Source organism: Etheostoma cragini, chromosome 3 (assembly GCF_013103735.1).
Source record: "Etheostoma cragini isolate CJK2018 chromosome 3, CSU_Ecrag_1.0, whole genome shotgun sequence".
Lineage (NCBI taxonomy): Eukaryota > Metazoa > Chordata > Actinopteri > Perciformes > Percidae > Etheostoma > Etheostoma cragini.
Window position 1 is genome coordinate 8,625,543 of NC_048409.1, and position 24,770 is coordinate 8,650,312.

Consider the following 24,770-nt stretch of genomic DNA (forward strand, 5'->3'; position numbering starts at 1 on the left):
ATATATATATATATATATATATATATATATTCTAGGGCTGGGCAAGTTAACGCGTTATTATCACGTTAACAAATTAATTAATTAACGTTGACAATTTTTTTATTGCGCGTTAACGCAGTTGTTATTATTTCTTTGTTATTGTAAAAGTTTGTTGCTCACAGGCTTTGTAAATACTGTAAAGTTGAATTTTCTTATCACCGGAGTACTTCCAGTCTGAAATATCACCTTGACAGTCAATACCAGCAAATCATTCAACGAAACACACAGTGGCGCGAGGCTTCGGCAGACTACGTTAGATGCAGCGTGGGGGTAAGTACAAATAAACAAAGGCAAGAGACGCTACCAAAATGCCATAACGACGTGGATAGCTATAGACTGCAGCCCCATTAGGGTTGTGGAGGACATCGAGGAGAATCGCAACAATGACGGCAGGTATGAGATTCCCTCCACACGCACCATCAGACTCCTAGTTGTATGAAAGGAGAGGAATGCAAAAGCGACCAAGATACAAAATGCGCCAACTGTTTCTCTTACTAGGGACTACCGGACTCACTGGGGACTGCTGGACTCACTGGGTAACCATAATTATCTCTGAGTTACAGTGCAATATACTGATGAAAAGTGGGCACTGCATTCCCGTGCTCTTTATTGAAGTTGCACAGCAGTGGAATGTGTCAAATAAAGTCACCGCACTTAGCACGGATAGTACGAATAGGTACAGAATCTGATCGCTGCTGCGAGCCTTCTGCCTTTTGATCATGTCCCCTGCTTTGCGCACGGTCTTCAGCGTTCTGTCACAGTGTCTCTGCTTTACAGCGCGTTGGACAGTGTCCCTCAGTGTCTCTGTTTAACAGTGCGTTGGACAGTGTCCTAGCAAAGTGCAGAAAAGTTGTGGGGCTCTCAACCCAGTCCAGCAGAGTGCTGCAGAGTTAGAGCAACAACATTAAAGCGTGTACATAAGAAGAAGTTGCTTATGCAACACGTTTAAACCAGATGGAATTCACCTCTGGACATGATAAATACATTGTTTAAGTTAAGATGTACACTAAATATTTTATTTAACTGCTACTTTATAAACAAAATGCTGGTAAGTTTCTGCAGAACAAATGGTACGGCACTTTTGTTTATATGGCAGAACATTTAAAATAAAATTGCACTACATACACAACTTTTGAATTCATTTTGCGATTAATTGCGATTAATCAGGGAAATTATGCGATTAATCGCGATTACAATTTTTTATCGCTGCCCAGCTCTAATATTTACATATATATATACACAGTGGTGCTCATAAGTTTACATGCCCATGCTTAAGTTGACTAAAAGAGAAGAAAAAAAATCATGTTTTTAGAAATTTATCTTTATGTCTGAATTAAAAAATGAGGTAAAATCCAACCTATAAGGACACCATTTTTTCTTTTCTTGATTAATGTATTGTAAATAAATGAATGTTCTTCCTTAAAATACAGGGGGCATAAGTATACAATGTTGTATGTTAAATTCCCATAGAGGCAGGCAGATTTTTATTATTAAATGCTAGTTATTTCATGGATCAGGATACTATGCATCCTGATAAAGTTCCCTTGGCCTTTGGAATTAAAAAAGCCCCCCCCCCCCCACATTTAATAATAAAATTTGCCTGCCTCTATGGGAATTTAACATAGAGGTATGTATACCTGTTGTTAAGACTGGAAAAGCGCTATATAAATACAGCACATTTACATTTATACTTATGCCCCTGTATTTTAAGGAAGAACATTTATTTATTTACAATAAATTATTCATACGCAGAGAAAAGGTTGAATTTTACCTCATTTTTTTCATTAAGGCATTGAGATAAATTTCCAAAACATGATTTTTTTATTCTTCTTTTTAATATATATATATATATATATATATACACACACATATATACACATATATATACACATATACACACACACACACACACACACAACACACAAACGTACATTTCAGAACTTTAAAAGGTGTGCTCCTGTGCCTTTACGTCACCCTCAGCTCCGCTTACTGTGATCTGTTGTCCAGCTGACAGTGTATTCTATAAATACTCCTCGTCTGGGGGAACACACAGATTGTTTTCTCACCGCAGCATCAGCCTGTCACTGCTATAGTGACAGACACCGTGGAAACCCTGTGGTCACATGAGGGCTCGGCCTGAAAGAAGGGCCCTTCTAAACAGACTGATGCTTGCCGTGCTCTCTCACAGCAGCTGTGTGGTTTTTCTGAACAGCTGTAAAAGATCTAATTGACTTATTGTCCAGGTCTCCTTGACATTGTGTCTCAACGAGCTTCATTTACAGTGTTAGCAGTTGTCTTTTAGCCGCAGGATACGATAAACATCTCGAAAGCATACTACACATGAAAAGTCTAAATGCTGAACTTCAATAGATTAAACAACAGGTTTCTAGAGTTCTGGGGCTGGCTAAAAATAATTATTTTCAAGCTTGGTACCGATTCACCAACTTTTTTCCAGCAAAATGCAGAAATACTAAAACATGCCCATAAAGCTAATTGAACTGAAAAATAAATTGACCCAGAGAGAGAGACAGAGAGAGAGAGAGAACGAGAGTAGCTGTAGCTGCTGCACTCTTTTGCCTTATGTTCTAACTAGACTTAAGAGCCTGAGATCAAAGAGTTTAATTGCCAACGCACTGTTTGCCTTACTGTAATTGTTGTGCATGTGACAATAAACAACTTAAAACATTTTCATCCCTACCATACAACCTGTAACCATAGTGTGTCTCTAGAAACAAGGTATTCAATGAAAAACATAAAAAATGTCGAGAAGCAAGCAACATCCCTCTCCTTCAAATGTTAACAACTACAAACGGGTGTTATATTCACAATTAATCAAGGACTCCATAATTGACTTGTTTGAAATACATCAACAGTTGTCTAGGCTGATCATCTACATGACTTTGTGTAGGCCTAGAGCTATAACAAAGAGAGAGAGAGAGAGAGAGAGAGAGAGAGAGAGAGAGAGAGAGAGAGAGAGAGAGAGGAAAATAAGATGAGAGAAAACAAGAGCAGGCAGTTGGGAAACCACATGGGGTTTTCCTGACTATGATCAACACTTTGCATAGACTGCCTTCCTACGTTGACAGCCTCACATGCTGAAAAGGTTCCACCGTAGTGTCGACTTCATCTGTTTGTCCCACTCACACAGCTTAGTTCATCTCTGCAGAACTTGGAACCTCACAGATATTACGTTCATCTGTCATTTCATCTACATCTTCACCCTACACTTTCAGTTTCACTGGACCAGCTGTATATTACCAAACATGATGGTTATGGACCCATGTCTGCCTGAATAAAGCGCTTCATCTAACAGAAGACGGGTGCACAGAGCAGGGTCAGCACCCAGTGCTGTGAAGCCAAGCAGGGAGACATGGAACTGCAACAACTCTGCTCAACTAGTCATGACTCAAACCCAATAATACAACACCACAAATATACACTAAGGTTGCTTTCACACCTGCCTCATTTAGTTTGGTTGAATCGCTCTAGATGTAATATATTTCCCCCTTACGATTTGTTTGGGCAGGTGTGAATGCAGCAATTGCACTTTATCCAATTGAAAATATATTTTTTGAATTGAATATATATGTATAGGAAACACTTGTATAATGATGGCAATTACTACAAACATTAAAATGAGCGTTCGTTATTTATTATAAATTTCTATTTGTGTCTACTGTTAATCATCTGAGTCAGTGCGTGCCAAGTGCCGCACGCAGACACTCATTCAAAGTCAAAGGGAAAGTAGTCAATGAATGAAATACAGCAATATATGTATGTACTCTATCCTACATTTAATGACACCATAGTTTTGTAGCAATACTAAAAAAGAGATAATTTTGTCATATAACACAAAGTTGCCCCCACAACCTTTTGGTTTGAGCTCAGTTTTGGGGTTCAGTTAGAGTAAATCCTTGTGATCAAGTTGCACCAAACAAGGTTTCTTTACTGCTCCAAGCTTTAGTTTTGGTTTTCACGCCCACAACTCCACTCTCAACAACCTCCTGTCCACCAGCAGCAGAAGCAGTCAGCTGGAAAATCACATATTTGTCTGTTAACATATCATACTATTGCCTTTTTTATTTATTTTTTATTATTTAGTGTGAACGCTTTACCTATGCCTAACGTTATGTTTTTCTGTTTATCTAAAGTGCAAAGACTGGCTTTTCTCTAACTCCTATTTTGATCTGACCTTTGACAGATTTGGAGGTAAGAGGTCAGATGGACTGATAGTCAGATACCTACGAAGGGCTCTTCATTTTACCTTCTCCCTACTGCTGTCGGCTTGCAGGGGGTTAATAAGCAAATGATTCTCCAAGACTCTTTGCTCATTCTCTAAGGCTCTCATGATGAACTGAACCTTCTTTACGAAAAGAATAAACACTAAAAAGAGTTAAAAGGTTGAATGAAGCCTTATATCAGATCTCATCTTGGTATTAGAATTTCTACCACACCACCCAGTGGTTTGGTCCGCTGCCTGTTACACACACAAGTCAGTTCGGCGGGAGCCGCCCTGTTAAGAGGGACGGCGCTGGGTTGGTGGGAGAACAAAGTTTGAATCACTTTAGTAACGTTAGTAATGGAACTCCAGTAAGTAGACAAGTCTATTTTGTTCACTTTAAACATTGGATGAAGTAATTCTTTTCTCTAATACAGATGATGTGTCATTAATAAATTAGTCATGACAAAATATTTTTCCATATTTTCTTTGTTAGCAATTATGATGCTAACGTTACCTAGCTTGTTTAGTAGCCTGTTAGATAGCTTGTGGGATAGTTAGTTAGCTAACTTGCTGATTCCACCCAACATACTTCACTGGTCACAGACAATGAGCTGGCTGGCTTGATAGTTCAGTATCATCTGTATTAGAGAAAATAATCACTAGCTTTATCCCATGTTTAAAGTGAATATAAATTGTTTGCCAGCCTACTTACTTGAGTTCAACAACTACAAATACTCACTACAACTGTATTATTTTAAATGTATAATCTGTGTCACTTCTAAAAAATGCTCTTGTGTGGCTGGATTGGCTCAGTTGTAGAGCAGGCGCACAGGTACTGAGAGGCTTGTTCCTCCATGCAGAGGTCCAAGGTTTGACTCTGATCTGGGACAATTCCTGCATGTTGTCCCCACCTTTCTTTCCTAATTGTCCTGTCAAAAATTAAATGGCGGAAAAGCCCAAAAAATATTCTTAAAAAAAATTGTTCTTGAGAAATGTCATGTTTATTGTCCCTATCAACTGTTAGATGAAATTTGTAAGTATGTGTATGCACGTGTACTTCAAATGTGTAAGTGTATGGTGGAGGTGAGCGTGGTTTGATAAATGGTCATGTCCAAAGGTTTATGGTCTCAACTGATTCTTGTTGGACTAATTACACTCTCCCTTTAGCTGCAGTAGTGCTGGAGCCATGGCAGCTGAGAGGGGCTGGTTTGAATTGTTTATGTGTTTCCGTGGGTGTTTTTCTTTGGCAACAGTGTTTTTTGATGTAGAGAAGGCATATGCCATGCTATGGGGGGAGGGGCTGACGATGAAGTTGCACAGAATGGAAATGTTAGTCCTACTATATTTTCTGTTATGATAAATGATAATTTTGTAAATATAGCAGAGGGTATGGGAAGTTCTCTTTTTGTTGATGATGGGGCTCTGTTGAAAAGAGGGAGAAATGTGGGGCATGTACTCAACAAATTAGAAGGAGTTTGACAGGTGGAGCAATGGGGTATCAATTGGGTATTAAAAAGTTCTCAGTGGAGAGAACAAAGTTTTATGCTTTTTACAAAAAAGAGAATTAAGGAAGATAATGAGGTTAAATTGTATAGAAGTTAACTTAAGAGATAAGAGAGTTTCCTTTTTTTAAGAATATATTTTGAATAAATGAACATGGAGAGTACATAAGTCAGCTAAAAAAATTATCATGAGATGTCTTGCCGGGGTAAAATGGGGAGCTGACTTTGAAGCAAGGATATATATATATATATATATATATATATATATATATATATATATATATATATATATGTTGGATAAGTGTAGCTCTAATCAGGTCCAGGTTGGACTCTGGAAGTTTAGGGTATGGGTCAGCTGCTAAATCTGTGCTTGTGGGCCGGGATAGGATTCAGGTTCGGGCTTTGAGGGCCTGTCTGGGGACAGTTATAACATCCCCAGTTTGTGCCTTGCAAGTTGAGGCAAGAGAAATGCCATTAGAGCTCCGTTAACGTCAAGTGAGGTCAAATTTCTGTATACATTTGAGGGGACATGAAGGGGCTCTTCCAGCAAAAAGTGTATGACAGAACTGCTGTGACAAAAAGAGAGAAATTAAGAAATGAAGTTGTGGTTGGGTGGGGCATGCAGTGGCAAGAGAGTTAGAAGAGCATGGGCTTGAGTTTGCTCAACCTGTAATATGGTCTGTGTTGCCTGTGTGGATGATAAAGTTTGTGGAACTGCTTAACCCTCATGTTGTCCTTGGGTCAAATTGACCCGTTTTCCTAAATCAATGTTCTTTTTAACTACCCAATTGTAATTTTCCTAAAATGATGATGAGATCCGTCCAGAAATGCTGAAGGCTCTGGGTGTGGAGGGGCTGTCTTGGTTGACACGCCTCTTCAACATTGCATGGAAGTCTGGGACGGTGCCTAAGGAGTGGCAGACCGGGGTGGTGGTTCCCCTCTTCAAAAAGGGGGACCAGAGGGTGTGTGCCAATTACAGGGGTATCACACACTTCTCAGCCTCCCTGGTAAAGTCTACTCCAAGGTGCTGGAAAGGAGGGTTCGGCCGATAGTCAGTACCTTGGGGTACCTTTAAGTACCTTGGGGTCTTGTTCGCGAGTGAGGGGACCATGGAGCGTGAGATTGGTCGGGGAATCGGAGCAGCCGGTGCGGTATTACATTCCGTTTATCGCACCGTTGTGACGAAAAGAGAGCTGAGCCAGAAGGCAAAGCTTTGGGTATCCGGCTCTGCCTTTGAAAAAAATGAAAGCTCAGATGGGCCCATCTGGAATCTGCTCCTTATGACGTCACAAGGAGCAAGGTTACCTCCCCTTTCACTGCTTTGCCTTCCCAGAGAATTTGGCCCACCCATGAGAGAGAGAGAGAGACATCATGGCTTTCAAATAAGCACAGCATGGCAGTTGGTCAAGGCCACACCCCATGGAAAGTTAAAGATCTGGACCAACAGACGCTGTTGCTCTGGAAGGACACCGGCGAAGGATATTAGAAGCACTTTTCTGGTGATGACTGAGCGTTACTGTGCAGCCTCCAACTGAGCTTGACGACTTAGATGTGACGTGAGCAATGTGTCTGAAAGTTGTAGGTCTTCTGGTAGCTGTGCCAGGAGAAATCGCGATCATTTGCGTAGGAGAGCGTAGGTATATGTAAGGAGATAACATAGGCACAGGCTAATTATTGCTAACTAAAATGCTAGTTAACATTAGTAATTAAAACTAAACAGCTAATGTTAAGCCTAAACTGTCAGCGAGCTTCTCCTGACAATACAGTGATTTGTCGACTGTGCAACAGCAAGTTGCTGGAGAAAACTTGCAAAAATACCGCAAACCCAAACGGAGTACTGAAGGAAAATGAAAATTCAGCGGAAGTATGTACATTGTGTGGAAGGAAATAAACAAAAAGTTGCACCAGCACTGGAAACAACAACAAAAGGGAAGACATTTATATATCATCCACAATTGTGTCGGTAATGAGAGGAGGAGGAAATAGGAAAGAGGAGACAGTCATCACCAGTTTGAGAATTGGGTATACTTAAATAATACGCTTTTCATCATGGGGAAACATCCAACAGGTTGTGCAACATGTTTTAACTAAATGTAGACTGAAGGGAACTAGATTGGGAAACATACTGGAATATGGAGGAGGTGAACAAGGCAGGAAGTGTCAGATTAGTTTGTTTAACTGCATAGCTGAGTTGTGACAACTGTTGCTGAAATGTGACACCAGTAGATAACGGTAGTGAAATGCAATGGATATAAACTGCCATTAAATTACACAGAAGAAGAAGAAGAAGAAAAAGAAGAGTAAAAAGAAGAAGAAGAAGAAGAAGAAGCTTCAGCTGGCTGCAAAACACCACAGGCAGCAGGAAGTGATGCCTCTGGGCAAGAGGACTGTGCGTGAGTTACCTTGGCAAGCAGAAGCGCATGGTCAGAGCGCGTGCGAGTTTGTGTTGTAAATATGTGAGAAATCAAAAAATGAATATTGGTTTGTGATTCCAATGCGTTGGCAGTGGTTTGTACAAAGGGTAACCCACAGTGGCAGCAAGATTTGCTCCATGCATATTTCACATTTATATATTAGTTTTTTGTTGGTTTTGTGCAGTGGTGGAGGAAATATTCAGATTTTTTACTTCAGTAAAGTTCTAAAACCACACTGTAAAAATTCAATATTACAAGTAAAAGTCCTGCATTAAAAATGTTACTTAAGTAAAAGTATATAAGTATCATCAGGAAAAATGCAGTAAAATCCTTACATTTTAGAAACTTAAAGATCAAAACTGTTCTGTCGATCAACTAACTGATGCAGAAATAATGTGAAAAGTAATTAAAGCTGTCAGAGGAATGTAGTGGAGTAAAAAGTACATTATTTATCTCTGAAATGTAGCGTAGGACGTAGAAATTGGCATGAAAAGAAGACTAAAGTAAAGTACCTCAAATCTGTACTTGAGTACAGCACTTGAGTTAATGTTCTTGGTTCCACCGCTGGTTTTGTGTTGTATTGATCTGCTGCATTTTATTGTAGTGTGCTGAGACAGACTGTGTGACTGAGCAGCTTAAAGACACACCGTTGTGACTTTGTGAAAGTGTGGAGGAACCTATTGTTATTAGTGGTGAATGACATGACCGATGTGTGACATCTTGAACTTTTGTCTGTCCCCTGTCTGAACTCTAAAACTTTTAACTGTCCCCTGTCCCGGCACTGCCCACTGTCCCTCTTCCAAAATCCAATCTGCAACATTTGACATTAACATTCTGTGGGTTTTAGTAATGAATTCATAAAGAGGGACTGGGGACAGGCCGATTAAGAGGTAAATGAAAGGACAGGAAAAGAAAAAAAGGAACTGTCAGAACCATGAACCACAGTTAGTACATCACAACGCCCTCGCTCTTCCATCTGTAAAGTGAGCCCCAGCACAGCAGCATGCATGTCTCCAAATGTCTTTCAGTTCATCTGATTTTCTCGACAAACAGGACCTGCTCAGAATGCGTAGGAGAGAGCCACGGCTTAATTTAGCCTCTTACCACAGACACGTACACAACAAGGGCTCAGCCCGAGTGAGTGAGCAGCAGTCACCACACACTGCTCTGATGCTTCACTTGCATCAAGCACAAAATCAGACAAGAAATTCATTTTTATACATATTTTAACCTGAGGGCCGTTTCACAAAGGAAGAATTTATAAATCCAGGATAACCGATAAAGCGAGGCTTGACCTAATCTAATCTGTGCAGCCTGGCTTGGTGCGTTTCCCGACGGCCAAATCAGAGGAGGAGTGACTAGGTCGAGCCAGGCTGAAGTAATTCAGATAGATGCGCATTTAGAAGTTTCATTAACAGACCGCAAGGTCGATCACAGAATTACTGATGCTAAAATGGAGAATACACATTGTACGCAATGCATACGTCAAAAAGAGTGGAAGTATGATAACGTTTAACATTATTTGTAAAAAAGGAAAAGCGGCCGCTTTAATGAAACCGCAAGAGAAAGTGTAGCAGACAATCACAGACCCACTGATGCGTCAGTAGCCTAAATATATACATTAACTGACCACTGCTCTGAATTGAAACCCTCATAATCATACCATTCAAAGATTAGGCTACTAATCATTTGCACAAATTAACTGTTGTACTCTGTGCCTTAAAAGTAAGCAGAAGATATAATGTTTCTCAGGAAATTTACCATGAAGATAAATATCTCTTTCACTCTGTTTCTGTTCTGTATTGTATCAAGACAATCTGTCCATCGTTACATATACCATATGTACGGAGATGACCCCCCCTGAGGTCAGGTACCGGCTTGCCCGGCCACGCCCTATGCTATTTCCTATAAAGCACCTGTTCTGGCGTGGAATCCCTGATTATTTGATCTCCATCTGAGAATTATGATTACGTGTGTGCAGACAACCTCATAGAGAAAAACAGGAAGTTTGGGTGGCAACAGTGAATCTGCTTACCTGTTAAGGTAGGAGCCTGTCTGTGGGCAACCTCTGTGGATTGCTGTTCCAGTGTTGCAAACAAAGTAGCCTACGTTACAACAGTTTTGACTGTCTCCAGGAGTAAATTTTCAGCGGCGGTTTTTATATTTTGCCCTTAGTAGCAGACTTAATTTAAAACACAAGCAACTTCATTATCCTTTTCTATTTATCTCAACAACTGCCGTAATACAAGTAATACAGCTTCTTCATCAACTGGATTGTCGAAAAAAGATATGCCATGTTTTGAGAAAAGTTTAATAGTCTGCCTAACACATTAATAAACCATGCAGATCACAAACTGCGCCAAAATGCGTCTGATACAGAATGAATGAATAAATGAGGTAATGAAAGAGTGCTGTGTCACTAAACCTGCTTTCTGAAACGGACCCCTGAACACACCTTCCTGTAAGACCAGCACGCCCATGAGCGCGGAGATGGCCGCTGGTGCATTTGCCGTTTAAACGGCGCGGGCGCCGGATGGGAAGTTGACAACTGGGTCGGCCTTAAACTAGCAAAGACACTTGCGTCGGGCTTTGCGCTGCGCCAGGTGCAAGATAGGGTGTCATCGGGGTCCTGTGTTTAGAGCAATTGGTTTGCAAATGTATTTAAGTTTGGAACTTTGGGGGAGCCTGGGTAGCTCCCCTGGCAGAGCGTGCGCCCTATCTACAAAGGGCTTATTCCTCCCTGCTTTGATGCATGTCATTACCCCCTCCCTCTTCCCTTTCATGTCTAAGATGTCCTATCAATAAAAACCAAAAATGGCACAAAATAAATAAACCAGGGTGGAAGTTTGTTCAAAGGTCGTGCTGGTAGCAACCACAGTATATTTTTGGGGAGATTTTAATAGTGTAAAGCGACACACAAGACCTAACATCCTGTAGTGTAGTCTATTGTATTGTAGTGGGTATACTGTAGGCCACTGGATAGCCTATGTATATGCTTGGGGGGGGGGGGGGGGGGGGGGGGGGGGGGGGGGGGGGGGGGGGGGGGGGGGGGGGTCTAGGTGCTCTTCCCCAGGGACATTTTCAGTGTCAAAGACTTCATTTGCTGAATTTTGATACACTTTTATGCAGCAATTCACGGTTAAAATACCTTTATGTTGCCAATTTAAAGAAAAAAACACAGATGACAATTTAAAATATGTCAAAAATATACTGCGTATTCCTGCGTATCAAAGTAGACTAGCCTACACCACTGCTAACATCCTGTCATTGTAGGAAAAACATGTGTTGGCCTATTAATTGAACAAGGCCAATGTGACAGTGAGTGAGCCTGCAGCGTGCATTATACAAGCACCTTGAAACTGAAGCAGCGAAATGGAATTCAGCCATCATTCATTGGATTAGTCACACCTGTGCTTTTTCAGTAGCTAATAACATTAGCTAATTCAGACACCTCAAAACTTCCCTTTGGAACAGGCCTACATTCAGTCTTTTGACTCTGTTTAAAGTTAAGTTAAGTTAGCACCATAACAACGAATAGAACGTTTTTGGAAACTAAAACATACAAATAATAGCCTAAATGCGCGCAGCCTGTTGTGTAATGAGAAAAACGTGTAGTGAAAATCTATGACAGGTGACAGAATTAAATGGGTGTCAGAATATGGCGAAACGCCCGTTGCCAATCAAGCCTACTTGTAGGCTAAAGGGGTGTAACATGCAAGAAGCTGGCAGACTTTTAACTGTCCGCGGTACCGTTAGCTACTATAATACCATAACATAACTCGTTGGAGACTCGAGAACCAGAGCAGGAGCGCGAGCAGCATGTTTCCTCCACCGTACCGTAGCCTACCTCTAAAGTGCGGATCTCCCGTCGGGTGAAGTCGCTGGATGCGGCGCAACTGGTCCTGAGAGCCCGCAGACTGGAGAGGTAGATGTCCACCAGGTTCTGGATGAGTCGGCACTGCTGCAGAGCTTCCTGAGCCCCCTCGGTTACTGTCCTGCCGTGGACCATGCTGTCTCCACTGGCCGTGTCTCTGTCCATTCCTCTACATCGGCGCGGGTCGTGTCACTCAGCGACCTGAAGACGAGTGCTGCTTCCTCTAAAGCCAGCATCGTCTCATAACCGTTTCCGCGTTTGGGTCTCCCACAGCCTCCTTCACCGAGTTCACCGAAACACAACAAGACGGCTGTAACCTACAAATTTAACCAAAGACTTAAACATGTACAGAGACAACATTGAGGATAGAACATAAGTCAATAGATTTATGAAGCACTGAAAAAAGTTAAAGTGCTTAGAGAGATACAAAAAAAATCAATAAAATGGAAACTCGAAAAAGGTAATGGAGCTAGTAGCCTATAGCCCACATGAGAAAGGAAAAAAAAATGTATCTTTAATTCTCTAACAAAATGTAAGTGGAGGGGGAATATGTATGATGAGGGGAGGGGAGGGGAGGGTGGGGTCTATTCCATATTGGGGTAACAATTTAGTACAATATTGATGCAACATTTTGGTTTACATTTTTTTTTTAAATAGAAGATTAACTTATTTTAAGGACATCAGTTACAACATAGCCTATAGCCACTATAATATATGGTGAAAATGTGCACCGGACAACTTGGATTATAAAGCAGGCATCTTCTAAACATTAATTTCACCTCTTTAGTCTCGCATTGTAATCTCCACAGCACTGGGTACACCTCACAGGATAGGAGAAAAAAAACACTCTGGGTTGTTTGCATTTCTGTGACTGTGATTATTAAATGTTTCTAAAACTGTGTAATGTTCCATCTGATGATCATACATGACCTGTAACAGCAATCCAGACAAACAGTGAAAAGAACGCTTGTTTTAGTTTCTGTGCCTCTGCCCATTCCGATTTTTTTCCTAAAAGTTCCAAAATGATTCACGGCAGATAGGCAGCGCTACAGAGCACACATTCTGATCAAGTGGGTAAGCCAGCCTCGACAAAGCGTAGCTCCTATGGCTCCATTTTTATGCTACCTAGCACTCACCTGCCTTTAGCATTCCATTGACTGCCATTCATTTTGACAGCGAATAACTTTACATCTGAAGTGTTTAAAGACTCTATTTGTCCATTGTTTATTTCTAAAGAAACTCGACGATGTATTAAAGGCTCTATTGCAAGATATGGCTCCGTAGCGGCCATTTTTGTAAAAATAGGCTAACAATTGTTTCATAACCCAACAACTTGCTGTTGCATTGTAGAGGAATCACCAAACAGTACAGGAGAAGCTTGCAGGCAGTTTGAACTTACATTAGCTGTTTAGGTTTAATTACTAATGTTAACTAGCATTTTAGTTAGCAATAATTAGCCTGGGCCCATGTCATCTCCTAACATATACCTATTCTCTCCGTCTCTGCAAGACTGGGAATGATTAAGATTTCTTGAGATAACTTTCAGACAGGTTGCCCAAGTCACATCTACATTGTCAAGCTCAGTTGGAGGCTGCACAGTAACTCTCAGTCATCACCGGAAAAGTTTTAATAGACTTCACTGGTCTCCGTTAGAAACAACGGCGTCACATTGTCCATTTCTTATACTGTCTATGTTTCTGATGGGTCACAGATTTTGGCACGACACCAGAAAAGCATGTAATAAGTATCCAGCCAGGTAAAAGGTAGCAGGAGAGTTCTTTAAATAGGCCTAATGTTATTTTAAAAGTTATCTGTTATCACAGAAAAGAATGATATAAACGAAGAAAGACTTAAAAGAGAAAGTGACAGAAGGAGACAATTACGGGATTGTAAATTATTCAAAACCCACCCGAACTGGCCCTCAGGTATATGTCTATTTCATTCATTAAAAAACTTTACAATGCGCAATGTGGTTGTAGTCAGTAGCCAACAATAAATTACGTCCCCTTTCCAATTAGCACACGGTTTTAGTTTTGTTTCAGTGCGTGTTTGTATCGAGCTACTATGTCCTTTTCCCTCGTCCCCATGTACCTGTGTAAAGCATCCGTAGGTTTTGATGAAATGCGCTATATTAACCTAAGTTATTACAATGATTGCTACAACAAACTCTTAATGCTTTGGCTCGTTACACAGTGAAATGATACATACAAAGTATGCGACACCTGAAATACAACAATGCATCTGTAACTTATTCTCTTATTGTAAATGAATGCAACTCATTCACCACAACCATATGACCTCCCATAACCAGTAATACAGCACCATAAAGAAAAGACCTTTACAAAGCAGGTGTGGTAAAGACACTACCGCTAGAATCAACACCAATTAAAAGTTACATACAGCCACTTTGAACCAATCACATTTGTTTTGGGCGGCGCTAAACTCCGGACGCCGTGACTGTGGCTCTGCTAAAAGAGTCTCGGGAAGGAACTTGTTTTGGTGGAAACCAAATTTGGTTATTGCAGCATTCTCATTTTCTTCAAATCTTGTCATGTTCAGCGTGTAGCTTGCAGACTCTAAGTTGTTTGTTGGGATTTTGAGAACAGAGACTCAAAGAGCGGAAGGTGAGGCAATTATCCTGGAAATGTACTTTGGTTGATTCAGACTACAAGATAACGTGTCTTTTTTTTCTTTTTTTGTGAATGCAATGCACTTCTGTAGTATTTTAAAACGTTTTACAATAAAAAAAAGAGCAACACAACAACTGAATTCATCATTTCATTTAAAAATAGTACTTTTTAGTTAGCCATAAATAATATATAAATATTTGGCCCTATACAATTAAAAAGTGGATTGAACTAATGTTAAAAGATGAATGGCAAGAACAGTTGGTTAAGATTAACACAAATACACACACACAGCTGAACTGTCAGACCAGATAACAAACAAGCCAAAAGCATAGACAAATATATTTTGGTGGACATGAACAACATTGCTGGGACAATAACAATCCACATACTAATTCTCTTATTATAGAACAGGAAAACAGACACACAGCCAGAGCACAATAAACACAGACAGACAGAGTGGAGAGACAAGAACACAAAAATAAACGTGTCTGCACAACATGTGTCTTCTATAAACACAGGTACAGTTTTTCTTACTTGCTAAAAAACAGTTTGTGAAACTTGCTCCATTTTCTAAATACATTTTCTAAACTGCTCTCAAATCATACACCAAAAAACAGAAAACACATAGAGTAACAAACATATCGTTCTCAGGGAGAAGTACATTTTTAATCTCAAAACAAATTACATATTTTTCGGTCATTGTCTTTTGATGAACCAAAACGTGTTCTATCATAGCAGTTCTTCATTGATCAGAAATTACTACTCTGCTTTGCTCATTTTTTCCCCTCCTCCTTGTACAGCTATTTTTGCATCTCACAAACTTGTCCTTTGTGAAATTGTATTTCGCGATCTTTGTTGATTTGAACCTGCAACCAGTCAAAATCTATTGACTCATATTGTTTCTCCTATCCATTCTCAGACTTTCTCCCTTCCACCTTAAACAACCTGCTCTCTGAACTGGCCTATATTGGTTGTGTCACATCATTTGAAACAATTGAAATTGTTTTTAACTGGTTGTGTTCAATCAATGACATTCTCTATTTGTATTTGATTTTTGCCACTTTTGTTTACCAGTATAGATGACATGTGCATTGGAATGCAGAATGTGTTTTGAGAATAAGAATGTGTTCAGAGTTTTGCTGAAAAGCCAAATCCAGGCCTGTCCTTAGATCAAGCCCTCCATGAGCTGTACAGGATCCTAGATCTCAACCATCTGCTGTTAGTTGAACCTGCTTCCTGTTTCTCTGTGGAGGGGGGAGAAGAACACAGACATGTCACCACAGTGGTTCAGTGAAACGTCACATTGTCATCACAGAGTATTATGGTGCATTCATGCCAGCTGGGAATATCAGGGACCGCCCCCGTGATTACGTTGTTTTTCAGACTGCCAGCGTTCACATGATGCACGTTCTTCTTCTGTTATGTTGCTCTTTGGCATAACAACTTGTTGCATGACTGCCGCCAACTGATGGGCGTAGCCTAGAGTATCAAGTGTGTGAAAACATGGACGCCACAATAACAAAGATTGGCTGCTGTTTTCTTATGTGAGCATACACACAGCACATCGACAGGTGTTTATGTTAATTGCAGGACAATGAACGGGAAAGGACACGGATAAGGTGTTGTTTCTTATACATAGGCCTATTTATTAATAATTTCAAACATGTTATGTCTGTGTATGTTTCATGGCAGAGGTGTCCACAGTAAACAGTTTATTTTCATTGAAATATCTTTCAGTGAACCAAAGTTGCCTATATCAAACGTCAGTTGTCACCAACTGGGAAACTCTGTTAGCAAAATCTAGCCCCGGTTTCTCACCTCTGATTCCCACAGGAAGTTACGTGAATGATGACATTTTCACTGGGAAAAAACGTTTTTCCGATGTCCATGAACATTCACCCTAATTTTGCACTTTGCCAAGTGAAGTTGTGCAAAAAGCATAGAGAGTGTTCTATGTCTAGTCATGAGTCTCCCAACTCCAAGTAATCAAGTCTATTTTAACTTCAGTAGACAAACATGGAAAGAACAGGTCCCAGGACACATAAAGTTGTGCTGTGATCACAAAAATGCTTCCCATTGAAATATATTAGAATAAAATTTGTGGTCACCACCACAAAAAAACAGAGACGTGTCCTGCACAAATCAATGAATTAAATAAACTGACTATTTCTTGAACTGCCTTGAGACGGGGTGCAAAATTAGAGCTTGTCTCCTGTCCAAAAACTGAGAGAGCTCCTTTGATAGGATCACAATGAGCTCTTGTGACTTGTAGACAGGAAAAAGAGAAAATAACATCTTAACTACTTTGACTTTTTGTGATTTAAATCTGCATTGTCATTGTAGTTTCATTTACTCTGACAGTTTAATGCAGCAGAGAAATATTATTAGTCATTAGTTGTAGAAGTGTTTTTCAAATGGGGGTGGGCCTACGCGTACCCCTAGGGGTACTTCGGAGTTCTGCAGGGGGTACGTGAGATTCTTCTCAGTAATTACTCACACTATAGTAACTCATTAATTTAGTAGTTCTTAATATTTGAAAATGTAGCTTTTAAGGGTTTTTCAGTTACAATATTGTTGCTTAGTATATCAAACACTGATGGCACATGGCTATGTAAATTTTATTTTCTACGTGTGTAAAATCAAAAGGTTATTTTAGGCGTGCAACTTAAACTGACATGATCTGGCTGAATTTTTTGAGGCACCGGAGCAATCTTGGAAGTGTAATGGGAAGACTACAGCTGGGTGAACCTTTTGGGGTGACAATTTATTTTTGAACCCATGTTAGCCACACCCCACCTCTTGCCCTTGGCATTGTGCCAGTTCTCCTAAAGTGATATCATATTACAAACAGCATACTAAATATGACGGATGTATTATTTGCTCCCAGGTTTTCTATATGCAGAACCACGGCTGCCTTCGAGGAGTGGGCTTGAACAGGCAGTCAGGCCCTTCTCATCAGGTAGGTGTGCAGGTAACTCTTCCTTTAACAACACTTTAAATCACAATGCTATGATAATTAAACAAAATCTCTTATGTGAATAAACATAAGTAATTATAAACATAACCACCACTATGAACCCACAACATATATGTTTAATAATGTCATACAAAAACAATGCATAACACTCAGAAACACTGACTTGATTCAAGATAATTTGGACATTAGTCGGACAACAGTTGATCTGTGAGTCTGTCAGAATGTTTTGTTTTTTTTGGTACCATGTCTTATTGCACCCTGTGCCACTACTCTGGATATTCTTAACAAAAAAAATTATTTGTCTAAATGATACAATACAGTAAACTATTGCTTGTTTCTATGTCCTTTAGTAAAATCTTATATTCATAAAGTATATAATTGCTGTCTGGGACAAATACTGTCCAAAACTCTTGTTTTTCAGGAAATAAAAAAATCTATTTTTGCCTCAGATTACATTTTCCTCGTCACTTTTCAAATATTTGTTAAACCCAGAGTCTGTTGTAAAGGGTAACCAATAGCACTGATTTAAAAGAAATGAAAATGAAGAAATATGGACATACACGGTTTCTGCCCTACGATCCCCATTCCTGTGCAGGGTACAGGGTGTTATTATTCTCTTTGCTTTGCTCTACATTGCCGTTTGGACAAAGTCCTGGAGGTGTGTGGACGTGATGGTTCCATCCCCTACATGCCAGCTGAATGGAAAACAGCGCCCTCTACTGTGACTGCTGCAGGCTAACCCCACATGACCCCTCTACCCTCCTACTTCAGCAAGGACTCAACACAGATGAACCGTGCAGCCTCCAGGGGGCACAGGCAGAGCTTTAAACCCCTCTGTAGCTCAGCATGGGCTCATATCCCTGACCTGACATGGAGATCACTGAGCTACTGAGCCTGGTGGAGACTGACACATTGTGCAGTATGATGGTCAATCGGTTCTGTGCCCAGTGGGAGAAGAATCCCCCTACGTAGCTGCGTAGCTCTGTCTTCCACCCAGGGGCGATTCTAGGATCAGAGCTTCAGGCGAGCCTGGAACCAGTTTCTAAGATTATTCTTCGGGCGTTTCTGCCTTTAATCACAAGGACCGAATGAAAGGGGAGAGAGAGGGTGATGACATGCAGGTCGGAATCAAACCCGGGTCCTCTGCGTCAAGGACTAAACCTCTACACAGGGGTGCACACTCTACCAGCTTTGGTACCCGGGTGTCCACCTGGAATGCTTTTAACCTAATTATTTTTTAACCATACTTCTACTGTGCTAACTGTGCATTTTAAAATCATTCTGTGCTAGGGGAAACACTGAATAAGACACTAACAATTCTAATGAAGTTCCTTTAATGCGAGCCATAGGGCCATTACAGCAAAGGTGAGTTGGCAATACAAATAATATAGGACAATTAGATTTATGAGATTTTGACCAATGCAAGCACTATTTTCTGAAAATGGCTCTGAAAGTTTTTCTGAAGGATCTAGGCTTCTAGATTCTGGGTTTAGCTTCACAATGTTTTGATATTCCTAGAGAAGAACTTAAAAACCGGCTCAAATCGCCACCTTATTTATGACGGAGCAGTCTTGAGTGTCATGTTATCTCTCCAACAGAGCTCACAATATTCTTTCAGCTACTGTATGAACACTGACAGAATCCCTGCAGCCTCTGCAGGGCCAACGCCCTCTCCCTGTATGCATCTGAGCAGCTGCCTGTGTGTACATGCTGTGGTTAGGGTGTTCAGCCGCAGGGTGTCAGCATGAAGGATTGCCAGGGGTGTGGAGTGGAATGATACAAGCAGCTGCTCCACAGACCCTGAAACTAGCACATTATGTAACATTCTTTTGCAATCTGCACTCAACCCATTCAGCCTCCTTTTCTTATACTAACAGCTTTTTTTGTTATTAGTTTTTGTGTTTGTTTGTGTGCTGTTTGTATGCAGCAATCCCCAAGGTACTGTACATTCCACGTATGTATTACCACTGTGGCAATAAACTCTGAGTTCTACTCGCACTGTGTTTACATTTGTACTTTAACATGACGGAAACTGAATCCAAATCTATATTAGATATGGTTATCAGTGTATTCCTGATGAACAGCTACCAACATGTTTGTTCTGGATCCTTCCACCAGGGCATGTTTGATGCTGTTGTTTATGTGAGGAGAGCTCCGCCTACATGGCGCCACCCAGACACACACACACACACACACACACACACAGACACACACTTTATTGCCTATGTAAGAGAAAAAGTTATGCAACAGTTATCTAACATCAAGTTGTAAGCATTTCAGCTATGTCTGTATTGTCACATATTGGGGTGTGCACTGAACAGTTTTCAGCAGACAGTTGTGCGCTTTGTGACTGTGAGCTTGTCTTGATGTGAGGAGGAACTTGTTGATTTAGTTTCTGAGCTTGAACAGGATTCTGTATGCAGTCTGACACGTAACACATTCCTGACACACAGCCCCCAGCAGCTCCTCTGATCTGTGGGGGATATTAACGCTTCGCCACTTGTTGTGCAAGGACCGTTCTGCTTCTGGGAATATAATATGTCATGAAAAAAGTCCTAGTGGGAGAAGACTGGACAAAATACCTGGAAATAACAGTAAATGAAGAATTGAAGCCTGCAGCTTGTTTTTCTTTCTGCCTGCTCCACCCTCCTGTCCTTGAGAGCCCATAACACAGCGATTACTCACTTCCTCTGGTTGTTTGTTGAAATCTCTCTTTCACTGGCTCTGAGATCATGATGAAGCCACATGATGATGATGCAGAGATCACAAAGACCTATTACAATGAAATAGAATGATTTCATAATGGCAACTTCTTTTGTTCATGTAACATGTTATGCAGGTTTTATATTTCTTTTCTTTAGTATATGATAGCGTAGGCTTACTGTAGCCTGAATATGCACTCAGCAGTTGTAAATGTAAAATTAAATCAATACAAATACATATCTAATCACACTCTCCACTACATTTTATTCTGTACAGCACAAACTCACATCCCATGTTCTCCTTTGTGAAGAAAAAAACCAAAAAGGAGAACTTATATTTCACGTTTTGGTTTCATTTATTTTTGCATGAATGGATCAGAATACCATTACAGTGTTTTCCCTTGGGTTGTAGAAGACAACCACTAGTTCTCCATCTACATCAGAACGTCTTTTAAGCCAAGGACCACTCAACTGACAAAGAGACAAAGCAGGGACCCCTACTGCTTATATTTTAGAAAATGAAGTTGCATATTAAACTGGGCCTATAATAACATATAGGCCTTTATATATACCGTACACACCTTTGTTTCACAGCATGAGCTGTTCAAATAGCCTAATAACTGTTGGCATGATTTTATAAATCATGTTTTAATGTTAAACATGTGTCAAAGTAAATCTTTAGGATGAACTGTATCTTTGGATGCTGTTTTGTGCTGGTCAGGGGCTACTTGGCTTAAAAACCAATCCAAAGGGGGTACAATACTGAAATAAGTTTGAGAAACACGGCTCTAAGGGTCCCAGACCCCTTTAGAAGATCCCTGCTCTACATAGATGGAGACCTTAGTTCCATACAGCCAATCAAATCTCTATCTTATCTAACGTAGGAACATGAACACACGTCTCGTCCTGTTCTTCCGCATGTTGAAAGAGTGAACAAACAAACATTCAGCGGGGGAGGTGCACTGCTATCAACAGCCTCACTGTTAATTACATTAAATAGGACGGAAAGATTCCAGCAAAATGACTCTTAGGTCCAGTTAGATGCTGGTGGTCCTTAGTCTTCACCCTCCTGGTGTCTTTGGGTCTAATCTGACGCCTGTCCACAAAGTTTCTAGATCTGAAACTTGGGTTTCTTTCACACAAATTGTCCAAAAAAGTAACGGGGATGGTTCCCAACAACGCTCCTCACAAGTTAAATTAATAACTTAATAAATAAAATTAAAATCAATTAATTAATTACACTACTTTCATTGAATTTAGTGTTTTTTTGTCAATTTTATAGTATTTGGAGAAAAATATAATTGATAAAAGAACTTGTGTGTGACAAATGTAAAAAAAGACATGTTAATAAAAGTGCCTAAAATGTCAACACATGTAAAACAAAAAAAGTGACAAAAATGCAGAACAAAGTGACAAAAATGTAAAAAAATAAAAAAGTGACAAATGTTGGGAAAAAAAACCCACTAACCCACAAAAATCTTAAAATGCTCAGAAAAAGTCGACAAACATTGAAAAAGTGACAAAAACTTTGGGGAAAGACACAAACGGGTCGAAAAAGACGACCACAATGTTGATAAAAGGTTTTTCATTACATTTTTACTCAGAAATGAAAAGATTTGCTCAGAAATGAAAAGATTTGCTCAGAAATGAAAAGATTTGCAGGTCGCTGGGAAGACAACACAAGGGTTAAACCCCGGCCCACAGCACGGCGGCGTCTTTAATTAGTCTTGTCCCCTGCTGGGGCTCAGCCAAACAGACACTGAGAGGAAAAGGAGCATTTCTGAGATTTTCCCCAAATAACTTTTTTTCTTTTAATGATAAAAATATAAAAATATATATTAATCAATATGTTTAAACTGTTATTCTTAATTATTATAATTATATAATTATATAATTATATATAATAACCTGTGAGTACTGCGTCCATCCCGAAGAGCCAGGTTACGGTTACATTCTGTGAGCTGAAAGAATATAACACTCATGACATCAGATGTGGGCACTCTGGACAAAATCACATTTGCATTTTAAATAAAAATACATAGTAGGCTTTTGCAGTGCTAAATATATTGTCCCATGGTTTATAAAACTATGCTATACTAGAAAATGGGGAAAACACCTGAACTTTCTGGAGAGCTTTGTGCTGGGAAGAGACGTGTGTGATGGGTTCATGGTGTTTATATGGTTTGTTGTCTATGTTGTTTCTGTTTGTTGAATGGTGTGGAATATTGCATTTACTGTGTCATCTTCACTTCATTTTAGTCTGGGTGGGTGGTAATGATGAAGTGTGTGTGTGGGGGGGGATGTACACTTTATAATTTGTTACACACTACTGGTCAAAAGTTTGAGGTCATATAGAAATTCCCATTGCACTCCATCATAGCATTGTTTTTTTAACCAGGGGAGAGTTCTCCACTGTCTTCTCCGTTAGTTTTTTTAAATAATGTCAGATTAGTAAACAGAATGTGCCTTTGGAACGTTGGATGAATGGCTGCTGATAATGGGCAATGTAGATATTGCCTTCAAGATCAGCCCCCCCACTCAGATCAGCAGGTATTCTGTCTTTAATGGGGTGGTATGGACATTTGTTAGTGACCCCAAACTTCTGACCGGTAGTGTAAATATATGTTTGAGGCCCAGCGATGTATAAATGTCTATTATTTTATGGGGGAAAAAAAGTTAGAGAAAAGTCTGAAAATGGAAACAAATCTGTTTGTTCTCTTGACTTTCCTACACCATAATCACCTGACAACCACTCAGATGTAGAGAGGGTTGGACACCAATGGGGGGAAAAAAAGCATTCTGGTTCCAACTGGTTCTAAAGTCAATAACCCAGCTCTGCCTCAGTTGAACACTTTACACACTGTTGCATCACATTTAAAACTAACTAATAGTGTTGTACTTTACGTTACAACTACTTTTACTGCTGATACTTTAAATTTACTTGAAATACATTTTACTGATAATACTTGTTACGGTTACTTTTACTGAAGAAGGATTTCAAATAACTATTGTTGTGTTGGTACTTTTACTTCTATGTCTACCACCCTGCTTCCTCAGGTCCTCTGCCGGTGTTTTAGTTGTTCCAAGGAGCAAGACAAACACTGTGGGATTTTATACTCATTGCTGTTGGAGCAGTCTGTCCGAGTAGCAGAGAGGGAAAGCTCAGCTTTTCATTATATAATATTTATTACTGTTAAAAATGTCTTACTCACCTTTGTATACTCTATTTAGTATGGCAATAGATCTATTCTATAGTAGAGGAGTTCCAATGCTCCAGTATTGAAGTTTATTCACTGATCTGATACCACGGAACATAGCCCAAAGGATATCACTGACTGTCAAACTGGATAATAAAATAAAGTTCTGTGGCAGTTATGGTTTTGCGTTTGTTCCTGTTAGAAAAAGAGTTTAACCCGAGCCAGGCTAATAACAAAGGTAGTAGTCACATCACATCCATACAGGGGTTGTAGTATAAAGTTGTTAAAACATAAAATATCTGACAAACTGGTACCGGGTTGGTCCTCAGAAAGAAAGAAATGGTGTCGGACCATCTCTATTTTACAGTTTTACCATTTTGGGGGGTTGTGTTACATTTTCATCATTTGTACTTGCATAAGACACACATTGTTTTACTGTTAACATTTGTGCTTATCATGAGCTTGTCAGAACCAACCTGTCCTAAATGTGCCGGGCAGAGTTCCAGAACCGTTCAGTTCATCCGTGAGTTATGATGAGAAACGCTGTCACGATTGCTAGAACACATGTTGCAAGTTAGTTTTTCACATGCCCCCTTTAAGCTCAGCACACCACGACCCTTTGAAAAACCGTCTCTTTTACATGTCAGTAAGCCTTTGGTTTGTGCTAACTGCCTGTAAAATTAGTTGGAAGGACAAAGAGCACCTGAAAACCTAGTTTCAATGTTCTCCATATCAAGAATTAATAAGCCCTATTTTGTCAAAAAGTCTTTATTGAAACAAACACACACACAAAAATACAAGAAAAAAATACAAGGAACATCATACATTCATATATATTTGATGTATTCAACCGCATTTCACCGAGGCAGGACTGTATTGCCAATCCTAATGGTAACAAGTATACAAACATGTAACGCAAACCCATTAAGGTTCTGTATAGAGAACTAAGCACCGCAGCCCATTCATGAGACACGCTCCACATCTCAGCAGATAATTAGAAATGATATGAAAAGGAAAACCTTTGGCATTAGCACTGACTGTTAGAGAACTTATTGCCAAGAATGATTGACAGCTGTTCTGCGCCCATCTTCCTACAGAAAGACAACAGGACAACACTAAAAGCTCACTTTCCCTTCTTTACCACACACACACACACACACACACACACACACACACACACACACACACACACACACACACACACACACACACA

At 40.0% G+C, this 24,770-nt stretch overlaps 1 protein-coding gene and 2 long non-coding RNA genes across 4 annotated transcripts in view; 1 reads left to right on the top strand and 2 right to left on the bottom strand.

Annotated features, from left to right (window-relative positions):
* LOC117941683 overlaps positions 1 to 9,650 on the bottom strand; it is a 14,585-nt gene extending 4,935 nt beyond the window's left edge. The window contains exon 1 of the long non-coding RNA XR_004655951.1: positions 9,594 to 9,650. This is a non-coding gene — a long non-coding RNA (uncharacterized LOC117941683). The remainder of the gene's footprint in view (positions 1 to 9,593) is intronic.
* LOC117941671 (kinase suppressor of Ras 1-like) overlaps positions 1 to 12,311 on the bottom strand; it is a 66,334-nt gene extending 54,023 nt beyond the window's left edge. For both annotated transcript variants that reach the window (XM_034866675.1, XM_034866674.1), the window contains exon 1: positions 12,025 to 12,311. In XM_034866675.1, coding sequence (XP_034722566.1) covers positions 12,025 to 12,216 — 192 coding nt within the window. In that variant the 5' untranslated portion in view covers positions 12,217 to 12,311. The remainder of the gene's footprint in view (positions 1 to 12,024) is intronic.
* The window catches only part of LOC117941687, a 19,753-nt gene extending 3,654 nt beyond the window's left edge, over positions 1 to 16,099 (top strand). The window contains exons 2-3 of the long non-coding RNA XR_004655955.1: positions 2,328 to 2,332; positions 15,997 to 16,099. This is a non-coding gene — a long non-coding RNA (uncharacterized LOC117941687). The remainder of the gene's footprint in view (positions 1 to 2,327; positions 2,333 to 15,996) is intronic.
* Positions 16,100 to 24,770: the final 8,671 nt, after the last annotated feature.